This window comes from Westerdykella ornata (assembly GCF_010094085.1).
Source record: "Westerdykella ornata strain CBS 379.55 unplaced genomic scaffold EI97scaffold_18, whole genome shotgun sequence".
NCBI lineage: Eukaryota > Fungi > Ascomycota > Dothideomycetes > Pleosporales > Sporormiaceae > Westerdykella > Westerdykella ornata.
Genome location: NW_022986868.1, coordinates 344,784 through 362,618, shown reverse-complemented (window position 1 = coordinate 362,618; position 17,835 = coordinate 344,784). Strand labels below are relative to the sequence as shown.

The 17,835-nt window shown below is 53.5% G+C and overlaps 7 protein-coding genes across 7 annotated transcripts; 6 read left to right on the top strand and 1 right to left on the bottom strand.

Moving 5' to 3' along the window:
- Positions 1-112: 112 nt before the first annotated feature.
- EI97DRAFT_381026 (uncharacterized protein) lies at positions 113-543 on the top strand (the record flags this gene model as incomplete). The annotated part of the gene is made up of 2 exons (XM_033795785.1): positions 113-238; positions 343-543. The coding sequence occupies 2 exons, from the start codon at positions 113-115 to the stop codon at positions 541-543; spliced, it is 327 nt and encodes a 108-aa protein (XP_033652281.1).
- On the bottom strand, positions 455-2,318 carry EI97DRAFT_98209 (sure-like protein). The gene is made up of 3 exons (XM_033803260.1): positions 1,822-2,318; positions 1,730-1,771; positions 455-1,630 (listed from the first exon to the last, which is right to left on the bottom strand). Exons 1-3 carry the CDS (start codon positions 2,000-2,002, stop codon positions 954-956), a joined length of 900 nt encoding a protein of 299 aa, XP_033652280.1. The 5' UTR covers positions 2,003-2,318; the 3' UTR covers positions 455-953.
- A 530-nt stretch (positions 2,319-2,848) lies between these two features.
- On the top strand, positions 2,849-3,563 carry EI97DRAFT_451532 (uncharacterized protein; the record flags this gene model as incomplete). The annotated part of the gene is made up of 3 exons (XM_033800350.1): positions 2,849-2,864; positions 2,917-3,321; positions 3,379-3,563. The coding sequence occupies 3 exons, from the start codon at positions 2,849-2,851 to the stop codon at positions 3,561-3,563; spliced, it is 606 nt and encodes a 201-aa protein (XP_033652279.1).
- Positions 3,564-4,920: 1,357 nt separating this feature from the next.
- On the top strand, positions 4,921-7,286 carry EI97DRAFT_434967 (uncharacterized protein; the record flags this gene model as incomplete). The annotated part of the gene is made up of 2 exons (XM_033798757.1): positions 4,921-5,057; positions 5,125-7,286. Coding segments are annotated over exons 1-2 (1,850 nt in total), but the record flags the coding sequence as incomplete, so codon positions are not given.
- A 327-nt stretch (positions 7,287-7,613) lies between these two features.
- EI97DRAFT_401852 (uncharacterized protein) lies at positions 7,614-11,592 on the top strand. Its single transcript, XM_033796473.1, has 2 exons — positions 7,614-10,412; positions 10,470-11,592. The coding sequence occupies exons 1-2, from the start codon at positions 7,908-7,910 to the stop codon at positions 11,241-11,243; spliced, it is 3,279 nt and encodes a 1,092-aa protein (XP_033652277.1). The 5' UTR covers positions 7,614-7,907; the 3' UTR covers positions 11,244-11,592.
- Positions 11,593-11,853: 261 nt separating this feature from the next.
- On the top strand, positions 11,854-12,517 carry EI97DRAFT_460007 (uncharacterized protein; the record flags this gene model as incomplete). The annotated part of the gene is made up of 2 exons (XM_033801067.1): positions 11,854-11,982; positions 12,110-12,517. The coding sequence occupies 2 exons, from the start codon at positions 11,854-11,856 to the stop codon at positions 12,515-12,517; spliced, it is 537 nt and encodes a 178-aa protein (XP_033652276.1).
- Positions 12,518-13,553: 1,036 nt separating this feature from the next.
- Positions 13,554-17,830, top strand: EI97DRAFT_401846 (pre-mRNA-splicing factor rse1; the record flags this gene model as incomplete). The annotated part of the gene is made up of 3 exons (XM_033796472.1): positions 13,554-13,776; positions 13,911-16,014; positions 16,233-17,830. The coding sequence occupies 3 exons, from the start codon at positions 13,557-13,559 to the stop codon at positions 17,590-17,592; spliced, it is 3,684 nt and encodes a 1,227-aa protein (XP_033652275.1). The 3' UTR covers positions 17,593-17,830.
- Positions 17,831-17,835: the final 5 nt, after the last annotated feature.

The window sequence follows — 17,835 nt, the reverse complement described above, 5'->3', positions numbered from 1 at the left end:
AGAAGTACTAGCGCTTGGTCGCAGTATTGCTGTATTCGCCCATCTTCACAGTCTTTATATTCGCTCGTTCCTTCCACATTTGCGAAAAGTCGCGCTTAAACCATTTTCCAAAATGAAGGTCTTCATCATCGCCGTCCTCGCCGCTGCCGCCACTACGCAAGCCCGCATTCTGCATGTCGTCCGCCAAAACAACGCGCAGACATTCTCTGGCGCTCTTGGAGGCGTGGAGGCTACTCCGGTAAGGTCCCCACACTTTACCATTATCTCTTCTACCATTACCGCCATTGACCATCACCCACTCCTTCCAACATCCCCTGCACACCTTATCTGACTCCACCACAGGTGCTGGACTCTGGCAACGAGGACCGTCCTTTCTCCGTCAAAGGCGATACCTTCGTCAACCTTGCCGCTGCGCTGCAGCGTTCATGCGATCAGCAGTTCAACGGGTGTGCGAACCTGGCGAACTCGGGACAGGCAGACTTCTCGACGCAGGAGTGCCAGGCGCAGAAAGGTGAGTGGCCATCTCTATCTGGGAGGCGATGAGAGAAACGTTGAGGAAGTTGAAGACGTGGAATAACGGTATGGGCTAACTGGGCTGTAGATCAGTGCGCCGCTGCAGCGAGGAGGGCTTGAGTTGAAAAGGAGTCAAAGAGAATGAGTAATGGGGACCGGTCAGATGAGCAGGTCGTAGCGATGTGTTGGTGATATCTGTGATGAGGTAGGCGAACTGGAATCGCCATGGGACGTTATGACTGTATGTTCTACCATAGAGAACCAAGAACTCAATTCGCGGCACAACGGAGAATTTTATTGTTGCTACGTGCACGATTTCTGAGACTTCATCCTATTTACGTTCTCATGCGATCGGCGGGGACTGAAGCCCCAAACCCACGTTGCAATCCTTCAGCCTACTCCACTTGCTTCTGGGGGTGGCCCTCTCAACTTCATTCACATCAAACGCAAGTCAACAGAGGCCTCAACTTCTCGAGCACGACTGCTTGCCTCTCTGCATCAACAGTTGTCTTATCAGCCGCATCTCCGACAGAGATAGCGACATAGCAACCAGTCTTTTTGATGATATCGCTCTCCGTTGGCAAACGGTCTGTCCCACACCATTGCACATCCCGCTTGCTCAAGATCCCCGAGTTAATCCTCGTCAAAATGTACTTGAACTGCGAAGGATTCGAGCACTTGGTCTGGCTCACATCGGGGAAGTTCACATTCAGCCAGACATCCTCGGGTAGGTAAGGCGTCCCCTTGGCGATGATCGTATTCGTAACATTGAACGCCAAATCCGCATACACCTTCGCTGCAAAAGACACATCATTCCAGGGGCTCTTGGTATCCGAGGCACCAGAGAATGCAATGGCGGGGATGCGAGCAGTTCTGGCGGCGTACACGGCGGCGCCGACTGTGCCGGAGAATTGCACGGCTAGGCCGACGTTGGAGCCTACGTTTGGTCCTGTAAGGGCGAGCTCGGGCTTTGAGTTTGCTCCCCAGAGTTTGGGAGCGACGGTGTCGATGCCGTATTTGATGCTCGTGACGGGGTAGCTGTTGACGTAGTTGAGGCGTGGGTCACTGGAGTTGGCCCCTGTTGGCGGGCTGTTGGGGGGACAGCTGTTCCAAGCGCCTGTATTGGAATAGATCAGTAGACTTCAATGAAAAGAAAAGGAATTGTTTTGTGCAACGAGATCCTCCCTCCTGGAGGTGAGATCGAGGGAGGCCTTACATCCGTCACTGTCCACTTTCGTAGGTTGCGAATCCGAAGAGCCTATAGTCTTAGAACCGTTGCCATCGGCATACATATAACTTGTTACGAACCAGAACCAGATTTGTTTTCGGCGGGGGCCGAGAGTATTACTTGATGGCCAGCGTTGACGAGGGTTGTGAAGAGAGCCCGGAGGTTTCCTTCGGCCCAGCCATCGTCGTTGGACTGTATAATACGTATTGCACTCACTGCTTGGAGGCTCAGAAACACCTGGATAAAGGTTGAGGCCCGCATGCTGAGTGTATAGAGGCAAAGATTGGGAAATCAGAACAGTGCTGGGAATATAGAAGGGGCGAGAAGCGAGCGCTCGTCTGTGAGTGCCCCAGAATTGACAGTTTGAGTGTTGGTACTCCAAAAGATAGGATCTAGTAGTGGAAAGAAGGCCCGTTTATACTGGTATCCTGCAATTCCGGCATAGAGACACTTGAGCGACCTTCCCAAAAGTTCATGGCCAATTTAAAAGCTTGCTTGAAACGTTGGGCAATGCCGCCTTGTGATTGACTGATTCATCCTTGGGTGTAATTGAGAAGGGTACTCGGAAGACGGAGGTTGATTCTGATTCGGTGTTTGATCCGGCCAGAGGAAGGAGATGAGAGGAACCATGGTCAATGGCTGGCTACAGGAAGGCTGTCGTTAAAATTGGCTAATCCATTATAGGAATTTCTGAAGCGCCAGGGGAACCACACGTGCGTTGCCCACAAACTGCTATTGATCCTGTGCCTGCAAAGACAGCATGTACTGTACGGAGTAGTTCGCTGTCAATTACGGTGGACTCTGCCAATACACGCCTTAGAAGTCGACGATAATGCCTGTACGCATGAACACCTTGAGGGATATGGTCGAGCTCACCTGGCAGAATCCGAACATTGAAATGTCTCTTTGCTTGTTGCTGGTCACGTGCTTTCGTTCTTGTCCGTGCGTCCAGAAGCTCTTCCACAGGCACCAATGACGACGCGTCTGGCCCCTCATTCTCACTTCTATACGGTACTGTGTATACCTTGCTCTGTGTGAGCCTCCCAAGCGTGCGCTCGCCACTTCACTCTCCACGGCTCGTCCACCACAGATAAAGCTCTGGTAAAGATGTCTGGCTATGAGGGTAAGCTGGAGGAGTATCCAGAAACCGTCAATCAATCCACTGACTGCCAAAGAGGAACACAACATTGCCAAGGAGGAGAAACCAGAGCATCCCCCGCGGCGGCCGGACCTCTCCACCTTCTTCTCAACACTCGAACTAGTCGATACCTCTGATCCTCAGGCACACCATAACGTACATGCGCTTCCTGAGCCAGAGAACGTTGCAGCTGCATTCCGCCTGCTCGCCAATGCTTTCGAGTTGATGCGCGGACGAGCGCCGGAGGACCAGAGTCGTGAAGGCGCTGCAGGAAACGACCTTCTTGCAAACATGATCGAGATCCTGAGGCAGAATGCGGACGACCCTCCGCAAGAGGTGAAGGGCGTGCCAAATAGCTTCCTGGACGAGCTGGAGAGAGTACCGAAGAAGGCGTTGAAGAAGGATGACACCTGTCCGATTTGTGTCAATCCGTTTCTAGATGGTACGTAACTGAGACCTCCTCCATGCGCTCTTGGTCCGTTAACAGTAGACACGGCAGACGAGTACCCGCTTGTTGTGCAGCTACCCTGTCACGAAGGCCACCGTTTTGATCTCGAGTGCATTGCCCCCTGGCTGAAGCTGAACTCGACTTGCCCGCTGGATCGTAAGGAACTTCTCAAGAAAAAGCAGCCGCCGCCCCCGCCCGATCATGACGAAGAGGAATATGATGACATGTACGCTTGAGCCTGTCTGGTGACCCGTCGGATATGTGATTCATATGTGGCCGGACGGACTCGGTACAGTCCAGGGCGGCCGGGTTGATGTCAAAACGAGCGGCTTTCGGCACTATTAGCAGGGCGCTGAACGTGCAGGCGACCTTCCGACGTTCACCCCGACTCGTTATGTTGAACGGACCATGCACCGGACTGATGAGCAAGTCAGGCTCTAAACAAGTTGAGAACCGTACAGTAGCCACCAAGCCATCTTGACGGGCAAACCTGGTTAATGGGAATTTCTAACCAGCAATGCACGCCACGGCCTCTAGTTCGTTGAAGGCATTCCCCTTGTGCGTTTCCCAGTTCCTTCCCTTTTCATATTTGTTCCAACTATCCAGTCACGTATATGAAGCTAGCTTGATTCCAACTCTACATTCTCCTTTTTCCAACGTCAATAGTCATGCGCCGTCAAGTTCTCCTAGAAGTTATTATTTTTGTTTTTGGATGTTTCGGATGCATCAGCCCACTCCCCAAATCTCACGGGGCTCCGATTCGTCCGGATATCATCGATTCGGAGCTTTTCGTACATCGGTTTTACAACACGTCAGATCCATTTGGATGCGAGATGTCCGGAATTTCCCCATGACCCATGGGCGAAAGTCGCTGTCCTCTTTCGCGGTGGGCAAATTCGACGTTGCAAATTGTGCGCGAGAGAGTGTTAGACCAACACCGCCCTGCCGCAGTAGTCACCACACTGCAAACTATGAATGGAGAGGGGACACGCCCCGAAAAGATGCTGGCTGGGCATCCTCGAATCCTCGACTTGTTTATCTTGAGCAGTGCGCATGTACGACTAGTACGAGTTATAGCCAGGTCGAATCTTACGGTCCAGCGTGTATACGTGACTGGCAAGTAAGGACCGGCTGCGTTCGAGCCTCCCTATGGCTGTTGTCCGCCGTTTATGATGGTGTAACGGTACTCGGTACGTCCGCCGGACGCAGGATTCGATTTGAGTGATTGCCACAATGTCAGCAGAAACGATGCGTGCCCTCTTCAAAAATAATCGCTCAGAGTGCGATGGGTTAGTCTCGAGATGAGAAGCGGCAATGTTAATTTGTAAGAATGCACCGAGTCTGATGAGACTGTAAAGGTGGGTTGACTCTTTTTCATACCGTAACGGGATGGATAATGCGGAGTTGGAGACCAGGTTGCGCCGCTCCGCGGGCCAAAAGTTGCTTGGCTGGGGGTGCACCCGCTGGCGCGGACGAACCATCGGCCGAAAGCAGAACGGCAACCACATCCGACCTTCGCCATCGATGTCCGTAATGAAAAGAGCACTGCATCCCGGGCATGCTCCGCTAACAAACACATCGCTGCTTGGTTGGGGCAGGCAACACACTTCCATCTCCCTACCTATCCTATGCGTCCAAGGATGAGCCACTACATATAGATATGGATAGCGGATCAAGACATTGTGCAGCGAGAAAGAGACCGTCCCAGGTCTTGAGAGCTTGCTGGGAATGTGAGCATTTCCTTTGCTCATGGCATTAGGTGCAATCAATCGGGACTGCTAATCAATGTCCTCCCAGGTAAACGACGGAAGATGCACCAACTCTCTCAACCTTCAGGTTCAGGGGACGAATCGAGTCTTGGCGGGATGGGCAGCAGTGGAAGCACCGACGGTGAACAACACCCGTGTCCGTTGCACATCGGGGAAAGACTTAGCAAGCTGGAGCAGCTTTTTGAGAAGTTCGTTTGTCGCAGATTTGCGAGTATACCGTCCAGCCCTTCTTCCACCTTGAACCTCTCCCGGAGCCCCACCATTGCTGGACCGGACTCTGATGAGAAGCCCAAGTCGCTGTTCGGCATTCTGCCGGAGATCAAAACAGAGTCTCACAGCATTTCAACCGTTGGCGAAAAAATTGTCCACTGGCAAGCTACGCAGGAGGACCCCACGGCGCAGATATCAACTTGGACCTCGACGCCATCAACCAGGGCTCTTGCCGACAGACCAGACAAGTCGGAATGTGACTCAGCACGCAGGGGTTTGGTCGCACTTCTACCCTCCCAGCATGATTCGGACGTAATATTCGGCTCGACCAACAGCTGGACCATCTTCGAAAGCGCCTACAAGCCTTCAAGAGCGCTTTATGTCAACCAAGATCCCAGAAGTTATGCTTTGGATATGTCTGCCGTTGCGAAAGAACCCACGGTTGTTATAGCACGCACTTTGCTCCACCTGGCCATCTGCATAGGTTCTCTTCCGCCCGAGTTCGACTCTACACGCTTGAACCATATCTGGTCCTTGAACACCACCGCCGAGAATTATGTCAATGCCGTTTCTTCATTCGTTTCGGTCGCCGATGAGATGGTCTGCACCCTGCCCGGTCTAGAGACGCTCCTTCTCCTGACCGTCTACCAAATCCAGAGCGCCAACCTCAGGCAAGCCTGGCTCATCTGCCGGCGAGCTGTCAACTTAGCCCAGTTAATGGGCTTCCATCGAATCATCAGGAAGCCGAAAATCAACCCTCCGATAGAAGCCATCGAGGGCGCTAAGATCCTGTGGCGCTCCATTGTTGACGTCGAAACATACCTCGGCCTACATCTCCGTCTCCCATTCGCTTCGGAAGAGTATCCTTGTGAAGAGGGTGGCGACGCCCGTATGATTCACCGTGCCGAGCTCGTCATGCTCTCACGGCAGATCTCTCAGCTCGATGGCACCATTACGCCCCAAACTTATGTCCATGCTCTCAGCCTGGACGAGAAGCTCGAATCTCTCATGAAGCAACTCTCGAAAGAGTGGTGGGAGGTACCGAGCATGCCATCAACAGCACGGTCTGAGGAAGCGGCAATGGTGCTGCAGCGACTAGTGCAACAGATCTGGCATCTGGAACTCAAGATCTTCGTACACCTCCCATTCCTACTGCGCGCTCAGTATGAGAGCAGGTATGAGTATTCCAAGATCACGGGGCTGCAAGCGAGCCGGAATATCATCATGAGATGGTTCGCGCTGCGGAATGCTGCCGTCACGCAGACGTGTTGCAGGTTTGCCGAACTCGGGGTCTTCATCGCCACTGTCACCATAGGGCTCGACATACTCATCGACATGGCGACGAAGGAGAAGAGTGTGGTGCAAAGAACAAGGGGCAGCGACTTCGCCATGGTGTGTCGCGTCGTCCGAGAAATGGAGAAGCTGAGCCAGGGCAGTTCAAGGGAGAAGTTCGCTGCTCGCAGCGCCGTGGTCATCAAAAAACTGCTCTGGGCGCTGGACCCGAATCGGCGCACCGAGGGCAGCGGAAGGCTCACCATTCCATACTTTGGGACTATAGAGATCGCGTTCCACAAACCGCCCATGCGGCCGGCTTTTGATCTCGACTCGGACAGCGCGCGAAAGCTGAACAACCCGACTACTGGAACCCACTCACCAGTCTTCTCGTTTGTTAGTAATGACTTGTGGCCGCCGGCTGAGAACAGCTGTGGAGGGGATTTGGATTTTGACATCATTTTGTTCGATGGGCTGGAGGACAAAGATATGGAGGGGAACTGGGTGTTCTGACGAAGTTATTGTATTGCCATACACTCTCATCTTTTCTTTTGTTTGCCATTTGCATGATACCTAGGATGTCCGGCGTTTTGGATCTTCGGCGTTGTACCAATCCATCCCCCGGGCCTTTTGAGTGTTTGTATCTGGAGAGAGCTGGTTTGGGATTTGGGGGTTTGGGGGTGGGGGGAGGTGTGCCTGTGGTCAGGGGGAACCAGGTGGAATATTCAACATCTTCTCCGCGTTGCTTTCCAATACTCGGTCCGAATGCCGCTGTGAATCAGCACAGAGAGATCTGATATAGCTGCTCACATGATCTCGTGGGCGATGGATACTGTGGTGGACTTTTTGCAGGGCTCGTCCAAACCTAGAGGATGCCTGCATACCCTATTTATTTGATTGGCCGCCCTTTGGAGCCAGGCTTGACAACCCGAGACCTGCGACGACGGCTGGGTTGCCTGCGCCCTACAGAACAGCCCTGGAGAGAGCCGACAGCCAGCGGCAGAGAGTGTTATTTATTTACCGCACGAGCTGGAGGTACCGCGAGGCAGCAGCGCTTCCCGCGGACTCCAGGGCTTTCACTCGCAGAAAAGCAAGCCCCAAGGCGACTTGCTTGGGTTTTCTTGAGCGATCGCGTGCCAACCGATAGACTCCCCCAAACTCCCGCTCCAGCGCAACCTCCAACTCCTAAAGGCTCTGGCACATCAGATTCAACCAACCGCCGCCCCGCTTCCTCCCTTCCACACTCTCTCACCTATCCTTTCCTTGAGACCCCTCCTCTAACCTTATTCATTCTGATTCCCTTTCCCCCGACCTACATGCATATCTTGTATGTTTCCCTGCCGACTGCGCCGCCAGAACTGCCTTGTTGGAGCCGAGTTTGCTAAGAGCCTCGCCCTGCAGCCAGAGGAGACTATGAGCACCCTTCAAGAGCCGCGAGATATCCTCCCTTCCTTATCTAAGACCTCCGAGAGTCGTCTATCCATCATCCCAATCCCGGATACCGCCGTGACGGACAGCGAGCCCGCACCGCACCATGCGACCCTCAGCCGTTTCGAGCACATCTTCACCTCATATCCTCCCATCATTGACTCGCTGATCGCACAACTCCCGACCGCTTCGATCCTGGATCTATACCATACCTCACGGCATTGGCGCGACTTCCTCAGGATATACCCGCTGGCATGGAAGACGCTATCGTTCCGCCTTCCCCAGCCCGCTGCTGGTGGTGGTCCTGGGAATGAGACGCCCGACAACAGAGAGAGACAGTCCAAGCTCTACAATTTCGACGCGCTCCTAATCGAGGTTATACGACCATGCGGGACACGGCTGACCAGCCTGGACCTCTGCAACACCAATGTCACGGGCATCGAATTGATCGGAAGCGTAGTCAATCCATGTATCGACAGCCTGCAGCATCTGTCGGTGCGCGGTTGCAAGCATGTCTCGATCAAATACCATATTGTGCCATTTCTGGGCCGGTACATCACAACTAACTCGCCCTGGGGAAGACAGAAGCTGGCACTCAAGAGCTTGTACACATATCGCGCCCGTCACCATCGCCGACGACCATACCTACCCTCCTCACTCGCGCGACGCGACTCCGACTCCGATCCAACACATCAACTGATTGAGATTTGTCATCAGCTGGGGATTTGGACAGACACGGCTTGGTGTCCGACTCCAGGAGGAAGATGTTTCCGGAGAAAGGATTACCACGCCGGGAGAGCTGGCCCGCAGAACATGGAGGTCTGGGTGCCGTTTGACCGGCTGTGGCGATCGAGCAATCGCATCGGACCCGTGGAAGGAACCCAGCGGCTAGGACAGAACGATGGCAGACTCTGGGAAATCGAAGAGACGGGGTACGAGGGCGAGCCGCTCGGCCCCGAAAACGGGGTGACCGCTGGCGAAGGCAAACACGTTCCTGCGCATCTCCGGAGGAGCCATCGGGCCTTTGTCGAGAATATTCAGTGCACGCAATGCAAGGAGGTTGTACTGGAGCGTTGCGAATCGTGCAGCGTGCGGATGCATTGTATGGGATGTCGCAAGACTCTCTGCGCTAGCTGTGCCTTTAATCGACCAATCCCTAAGAAGAGGGTCAGGACACGGCATTTTACAAATTTGGCACTTGGACTTGGCCCATCTTTTGGCGCCAGTTCATCAGGCAACGATTCGTCTGCTTCTCTGGCCGAGCAAAACCGCGCCTCCAAACCGGAACCTCCGAATAAATTTTGGTGGGCGCCGGGTGCGACGAGGTCACCGAACCTGATGAACGAGAATGTGAACGAAGATGATTCGTCTGACTCCGAAGACGGCGGAAACTTGAATGGCGGACTCCCCATTCCGCCCGCGAACCGCGATCCCCCGAAACTCAACATGCATTGGTGCTGTCTGGAACCCATCTTTTCTGGAGGCGGCGGAATCGCGGTGCTTGGAACTGGCTTAGGTGGCAGAGGTGCGGACAAGATCCGAGCTGCACCGTTACCCCAGACGAAGGAATATCAGGATCCAGATTTTTTAAACCAGCTTCGTCCCGTCGACTACGTGCGAGAGATGAAGAACAACGGCCTCTACGAGTATGTGCTTGGCGAGGATGTGGATATTCTCTCCTACCTGAAGCAGGAGAGTCTGGATCTTCAAGCAAACATCTGTCCGCGAGGGCTGTGTCAGGACTGTTACCGAACTTTTCGCTGGAAGGTGTCCTGCCGAGCGTGCAAAACGCCGATATGTAAAGAACACGATTTCAGAGCTCTCAAGTTCAGAAAGTGTGGCTATCGAGATATGCATACCGAACGCGAATTCGTTCAGTCCTATCATGAACCGCCTCAACTGATCATACCAGAGTTTAACCCCAACAAGAACGGAAATAATGGGAAGAGTATGGCCCCAACGACATCCTCATCGATAGACCCCGCCGAGTCGGGAGCTGCAGCGACCGACGAGGCGCCGTTGTCGCGATCGCAGATCTTGATACCCACTTCAACACCATCTGCAGCTACGTCCTCGGCGGCGCCGCCTCTGCCTCAAAATCCTGCTACGGATCTCTTCTCCAGCTCCACATCCATTCCTTTCGTTCCCGTCAGCTCTGGCCGCCCACGCTCTCTCAGCGCCTCAGGCTTGCGCAGTCGAAACTCCGCATCCTGGTCCAACAGTTCTCGAGCACTTCAACCCAGCTCGATTACGAACCCCCCACCACTACCGTGCACTCCGCGTCATCCTGTGCAGTGGGAAGGTTGCGGCGCGTACTTCTGCCAATACCCACGTCCTGTGGGCGATCATCGGCCACAGTGTGTGCCGCTTAAGGAATGTTCCTATTGTGCCGTTCTCGTATGCGATGTAAGCACCCGTCATTTGATCACCTCACTTTTGGATTTTACTAATGTGAATGTATAGTCTTGCGTAGCAGCCAACCCGCCTTGCACCTGCAGCTTCTGCAAGGTAACATACCACTGTCCAGTGTGTTCACGCAAACCAGAAGTTCGCTCGCTTTGCCGTCTTGAAGACGAACTGCTCGTCAAGGCAGAGCTGGAGCGTCGTCTGCACGAAAAGAGAGAACGGGATAAGGAGGACCGTGGCCAAGCGGACCAGGTCGCTGATGCGGCACTCGAGTTCTGGGTGATGACGGGTTTGGTCTGGGAAGGGCTTGTGGGAGGTCAGGAGGAGGCCGAGGATGGCCCGGAAGCCGTCACAGAAGCAGAACCCCCCTTGACGCCGAACCCCGATTCTATCACGGTGACGATGGAGTTTGGGGTCAGCGAGGAGCCGAATAATGTTACGACTGTCACTGCAGGACCGGCTGCGGGTCCGCCTGCTGTACAGCAAGAACAGGGATATCATGAAGTGGTGGAGGGTCCAGACAGTCAAGAGCCGGCCGGAGACGAAGCGCCATTGCCATCAACTTCAGCAACTTCACTGCCCTTTGTCGAAGAGTCGGCAGGGGAGGGCGGGAGTGGGGACGACGACGAAGGCACCCAGGACGCAGACCTAGAAGACGAGGACGGCATTTTGGACGATGATGTCGAGCTGGGCGATGGGGAGAGCGAGGCTTTCGAAGCCATTATTGAAGAAGTGTTAGTCGCTTCTACGGAAACAGCTGCTAATTCTGGTCCGCCGATAGCTGTTAGTACTGCGGAGGCGATGCCGAATACTGCGCACGAGATCATCTGATTTAGAACGTGTGAGGATGACGAATTCGAGCGGGATATGGAAGTATTCAGTCTGCATTTGAGCGCATTTACGATATACGGTCTGATTTTCTTTGGGTCTGGCCGCCTTGTGGTCGACCGAGCGTTAGAGTGTTCATCTGCGGGTAGGGTTTTCTTTAGATCTTTTGCTATTGGAACTGCGGGCAGCGGTTAGCTTTGCGAGACATAGGGCGTATGTGGGAGGAATCTTCTATGCATACAGGTAGAGGGGATCGACGGCACAGTTCTCCTGTTATACTGGGTACGGATATCAGAGCATGGTGGAGTGATTGCGGTCACTAGAATGCAGGAAGCACGACGTACGATGCTTGTTTGTCCGCTTTGTAAACGTTGGGGATGTACTCGGTATTTCTGTCTCTTGTTGCTGCGGCGCGATGTCTGTCCGTCTGATGTCTCGTCAGGATCCACCCGTTCCTTCACCAGCCCCACCCAAAGCAGCATAGCCGCATAACCTTAACTATTTTAAGCAGCGCGCCGCGTAACAAGCGGTCCATGCATCTCATCTCATAGATCTTAAACCCGACGTTCCCTCATCAATCGCAACTCCAATCATTCCCCGCACAGCTACAATAATGTACGCTCGTTCTTTGCTGTTGGCTGCTGCCGCGTGCGTCGTTCCTGCCGTGCAGGGCGACTTTTATATTGTGACCGAGTTTCCTGTTCCAACGAGTTTGATTCCTTCGTTCAGTAATAGTGAGGATGTACGTCATTAACCTTTTCCTCGTTCGCCTTTTTCGAGTATTGCCTACACGAATCCTTCGCTCAGATCCTCTCTCCGCATCCTGTGAACATTCAGGATCCAGAATATGATTTTAATGTGAATCCCAGGCCAAATCCTGGACCTCCTCCGTCGTCTTCAATGCCGAAATCTCCTACTCGCGCCTCACCGCCGCCCTGGGCCCCACCCACGCCTCCTCCGCCTCGTCCATCGCCTCTCTCGTCTCCGAGTTCGTCGTCACCGCTACCTCCAACTACAGCATCCCGGCCAAGGTCACGGAGCCGGATCAGACGGAGCGCATCATAGGGAAGCCGGCTTGGTACACGGCGTTGCCGAGCGAGGTGCGGAGTTGGAAGGAGCGGGAGTGGGAGACGATGAAGAGTGTTGCTAGTGGGGTCGTGGCGGCGCGGTTGACGACCACGAGGAGTAAGGGCGCGGCGCCGGTGCAGACGGCGGTGCCCGGGTTGGGGGGTGTGGGGTGGGCGGTTGCGGGGGCGGCGGCGGCGGCGTTCTTCTAGGAAGCAGAGAGGATGGGATGAAGCTTGCGATTTTCGATTTGGATGTACCGTTTGAAGTTAGGATGGAGGTTTGATATAGGAGTTGTGTTTAAAACCGCTAGGAATCTGTGTTTAAGATAAGAGGAGGAAAGAACCCTTGGAAGCAGCCGGGCTGGTCCTGGTGTATTGTGTAAAGATATTGCACAAGGGCGGCATGCTAAGAACGGATAAAGATTCGGAGGAAAGGCGTTTAGGATACATCAAAAGGACAATTTCAGGAGTCTGTCCAATCTCTTGACATCTAGTCAACGGAAAAGAATGAGAACATGAAGAGGCAAGGAAGAGAGTAACCAGATAGCGTACGGATCGACATTCTCACTCTGGCAGAAAAGGACCTGAGCAGACATGGTGTCAAGACAGGAGCAGGTTTATCAATGCCATGTGCCCCCTTAAGCATTGGCATCTCTGTACAGATCTTCTCGGTGCGTTTTACGGTATGGACAAGAATAACTTATTTTCTTTGCTTCTAGGGTCTTACATGCCATAGGCTGCGTTGGATGTGTGAAGCATTCGCAAGAAAGAACGAGACGGCAGTAGTACTACCGTGAGTCTGCTGTAGGTGGGATCTCACAATTCATTAAAATACGCTCGCTAGATGATTTGTGGATCACGACTCGAGAAACTCAAGAAACTTTCGAAGACTTCGAAATTGGAAATGCCTCTTTCCCGCCATCTTTACTTCACTGTGTAAATACACACGACTATATTGTCGAAGAGCCTGAACTTTTTGCGGGAGGATACGAAGGCTACATCTATAAATCCATATAAACTAGATTTTTGGAATTGGAACCATCCCTTATTCAAGCAATGTCATGATATGGGCAGTGAAATACTTGTCACGTGATACTCTGTTTGTAGCGCACCGCCAAGATGGCCTGTGCGGAAGCTTCGATGAGAATTATGGAACGGCTTCCTGCGTCCACTTCCTCCTCAGTCGTCCTCAATCTTCCCGCTGCGGCGCTCGCCATCGCCCACCATGACGACCTTCTCAAACACGGCGATGTATGCGCTGACGGTGCAAGAGCCGTCAGCAACTCAAGAGGCTCTCGTCGGGGACTTCCTCGGAAACGGTCGCCAGCAGATCTTGATAGCCAACGGCTCGCGCCTCTCGATCCTCGTCGTCTCGCGCGCCCGGAAGGGTCACGAGGTGATTTTTTCGCAGAATGTCTTTGGTATCATACGGCACATTGCAAAGTTCCGCCTTGCTGGGGGCACCAAAGGTGAGTCGCTAGCACTCCGGCCGAAGCTGTATAGTGATTTTGCAAGGCACAGCGAGACCCTCGACCTGTTGCGCTTCCCAGAGGCGTGGTGGAGGCGTTAGTCTGATATAAGGATTTTGGCTAAAAACCAACAGATAATATTGTACTCTCTACCGACTCTGGACGACTTGTGACCTACGAGTATCTGCCGGAGGAACGCCGACTGAGTCCTATTCATGAGGAGACGTATGGAAAGTCTGGTATCCGCCGCGTTATACCGGGGGAATACATGGCCGTTGATCCGAAAGGGCGGGCCATCATGCTGGCATCCCTCGAGAAGAACAAGCTTGTTTATATCCTGACTCGGACTGGCGAGGACGTCATCACAATATCCTCTCCACTGGAAGCCCATAAGCCGTCGACTCTCGTCTATTATCTACTCGCGCTAGATGTCGGTTACGAAAACCCGGTCTTTGCTACGCTTGAGCTGGATTTCACGCAAGCAGATACGGACCCCACCGGTGAAGCGGCCAAGGAGGTGGAGAAAGAGCTTGTTTACTATGAGTTAGATCTGGGTCTCAACCATATCGTTCGGAAATGGTCCGAGCCCGTTGATCGCACTGCTAACATACTCTTTCGCGTGCCCGGTGGCGCTCATGCTCCGAGTGGGGTGCTCTGTTGCGGCGAAGACAACATCAGCTACCGTCGCATACACAATAGAAAGTCGGACGTTAAGCGACTCGCGATCCCTCGCCGGGACGCGCCCACTGAGGACCCGAACCGCAAGCGCATCATTGTTAGCGGCATTCTGTACACGCTGAAGAAAGGGGATTTCTTTTACCTTCTCCAGACCGATGACGGCGATGTCTTCAAAGTAACCTTTGATTGCACGGACGGCGAGGTCGATAGAATCAAGATCAGGTACTTCGATACCCTTCCGGTGGCGACCAGCATTTGCATCCTGAAGGCCGGATTCATTTTTTGCGCATTTGAGTCCGGAGATCGGGTGATCTATGACTTGGAATCACTAGGTGACGATCCGAATGATCCCGAGTTCGACAGCACTCAGTTTCCGGCAAACCCCTCCGACCCTTACCACCCGCCCTTCTTCCGGCCTAGACCCTTGAAGAATCTCATACTGTTTGAGACCATCCCTAGCATGAACCCGATCATGGACATGGATGTATCAAACTTTGCCGAAGAGGATGCTCCGCAGATAAACACCATCTGTGGGACAGGCGCACGAAGCACTTTTCGGACCACGCGCAATGCACTGGAGGTCCTTGATCTTATCGAATCTGGTTTACCCAGGCAGGCGACCGCCGTGTGGACGACAAAATTGACCGTTGAAGATGAATATGATACCCTCATTATACTTTGTATGATTAGCAGCACCTTGATTTTGAAAATCGGCGAAGTAGTGGAGCAAGCGCATGAGACCGGTTTCCTGACCGAGACCACAACACTTGGAGTCCAGCAATTTGGAGATGACTGCATCATCCAGATACATCCGAGAGGAATTCGCCATATCCGGGAACTACGATTCCCCAACGATGATACGGAAGGAGAGACTTCCGGCTATTACGACTGGGAGGCTCCGGTCCACCGCACCATAGTTGCGTATGCGGCAAATAACCGCCAAGTTGCCATCGCACTCAGTTCTGGTGAAATCTACTACTTTGAATGCGATTCGGACATGTCCCTGGCCAAGTTCGAGACCGAGATTCCCCTGGAGCACAATGTCACATGCATCGCCATACCGGATATTCCAGAAGGTCAAGCTCGGAGTCGTTGGATGGCTGTTGGAAGCAGTGACCAGTCGATACGCATCTTCAACCTGACCGCCGACAATGAAGGTAATATTCTGGTAATGGCCTCGCTCCAGCACCTTAGCTCAATTCCCTCTTCATTGGCCATCAACTACATGAGAGATAACAGCCCTCATGGGTACAGCCAGTATCTCCACATCGGTCTTCGTTCTGGTATCTATATCCGGTCGGTCCTGGAGGAGTTCAATGGCGAGATCGGGGACACTCGGAAGCGTTTCCTGGGACCAGCGCCCGTGAGGTTCGCACGAGTCAATGCAGCAGATGAGCCTGCCGTAGTGTGTGTGACGACACGGCCTTGGCTCAGCTATGCACATCCGCAGACTGGATGGTTCTGCACAACTCCGCTAAACTACATCAGCTTCGACTCCGCGGCGAGTTTTGAGGGTTCACAGTTCAAGGGCGTCATCTGTGTCAGCGGAGCAGAATTAAGGTAAGCATCCCTCATCTTCCCTTCCCCCCAGGTCTTGCCAGCCTGGTTTGCCTTCCGGGTCTAGGATCCGGTTATGTGTTGTGATGAGAACCTAAGGGTTTCCGAAATTCTTTCATGAGGATCATATTATTATTTTCCAATTGTTCCTGCTGATACACTATCCTGGATATCATACGGTATGTCCCGCTTTCCTTCGGCTGGAGCTGACATGTGTCCAGAATCTTCAGTATCAGCAACCTTAGCAGCAACACAGTGACGCAGTCGATCCCACTTCAATATACGCCGCGAAAGATGGCCGCCTCTCCGGAAGCCCGTGTCTATTATGTCATTGAGAGCGACAACAACACTATCGATCTAGCCACTCGAGAAGCGCTTCTCGCGCGCAACGGGGAAGATGCTGAAATGGATGGCGACTCCACGAACGGGGTCAAGGCGCTACCAGCGCCCCAGTTTGGACATCCAAAGGCGAACGGTCTTTGGGCGTCGTGCATTCAAATAGTGGACCCCGTCCAGGAGAACGCAGTCATTCAGACCCTCGAGCTAGGGAGGGATGAGTGCGCGGTCAGCGTTGCTCTGGTTCCCTTCGAAAGCAGGAATGATGAGCGCTTCCTTGCAGTTGGTGTAGCCGTCGGATTAAGCTTCGTCCCTTCGTTGAAGTTCAAGTCCGCCCACATCTATCTATACAAGGTCTCAGACGACGGACGCTCACTCGAGTTTTATCATAAGACGGACACGGACGATTTGTGTCTTGCGCTCCTCGCTTTCAAGGGGAAGCTAATGGCTGGCGTGGGTAAGAACCTCAGCATGTACGATATCGGCAAGAGGTCGCTGCTCCGCAAGGCGCATACGGCCAACTGTACGACCACGCGAATCACCGGCTTGACGACGCAGGGTAGCCGCCTCGTCGTCTCGGATCAGTCCCAGTCGGTCACGTATGTTGTGCACAAGGAGCTCATTCATCCGAACCGCCTGATTCCATTTGCCGACGATACCGTTTCCAGATGGACCACATGTGCTGAGATGGTTGACTACGACACCGTCGTCGGTGGTGATAAGTTCGGTAATCTGTGGATGGTGCGTTGTCCACCTGACGTCTCCCACGCTTCCGATGAGTCAACGGACGGGCAACATCTGATCCAGGACAAACCGTACCTCAATGGTACACCGAACCGTGTCAACCTGGTCATGCATTACTACGCCAACGACATCCCCGTAGCTGTCCAAAAGAGGGCGCTGCTCTACGGTGGAGAAAAAATCGTCATCTGGGCGGGGTTGCAAGGCACGCTCGGCATCCTGGTCCCCTTCCTGTCCCGCCGCGACTTCAAGATGATCCAGGAGCTCGAAATGACGCTTCGCAGTGACAAGGAGCACAAGATGATCTCGGGTCGCGATCACCTGGCGTTCCGAAGTTACTATAGCCCGGCCAAGGGAGTCATTGATGGGGATCTCTGCGAGACGTTTCTGACACGCAAGCTGCATGAAAAGGAGGGTATCGTCGCCAGGTTGTCGACTCCCGGGGCATCGGTGGAGAGGGTAGAGGAGTTGCTGTGGAACATGAGGGCGTTGTATGCTTTCTAAAGCTGGATGGATGATGGGTTGGGGATCCGTGTAGGAATTAGCATCGGAGTTTGGGCAGGGATTTTTCAGGTTAAGATGGGATGGATGGACATTGGATGGTGTGGTGTCGCGGCGAAAATGGTCCAGGGGATTCTGTTTCCGGAGTCCGCAGTCTAGCTAATGATCCTGTTATGGGCGTCTGCAAGGCATGGAGCGGTTACGTTTAGGTGCTGGAGATGAAAGAATTGAGAAACTATGTAACAA

Coding starts and splice junctions, on each gene's coding strand:
- EI97DRAFT_98209 (XM_033803260.1), bottom strand. CDS start 2,002: ATGCGGGCCTCAACCTTTATCCAGGTGTTTCTGAGCCTCCAAGCAGTG. Junction 1,772..1,821: donor CGAAAACAAATCTGGTTCTG/GTTCGTAACAAG, acceptor CTAAGACTATAG/GCTCTTCGGATTCGCAACCT. Junction 1,631..1,729: donor GAAAGTGGACAGTGACGGAT/GTAAGGCCTCCC, acceptor ATTCCAATACAG/GCGCTTGGAACAGCTGTCCC.
- EI97DRAFT_401852 (XM_033796473.1), top strand. CDS start 7,908: ATGTTTCCCTGCCGACTGCGCCGCCAGAACTGCCTTGTTGGAGCCGAG. Junction 10,413..10,469: donor GTGCCGTTCTCGTATGCGAT/GTAAGCACCCGT, acceptor GTGAATGTATAG/TCTTGCGTAGCAGCCAACCC.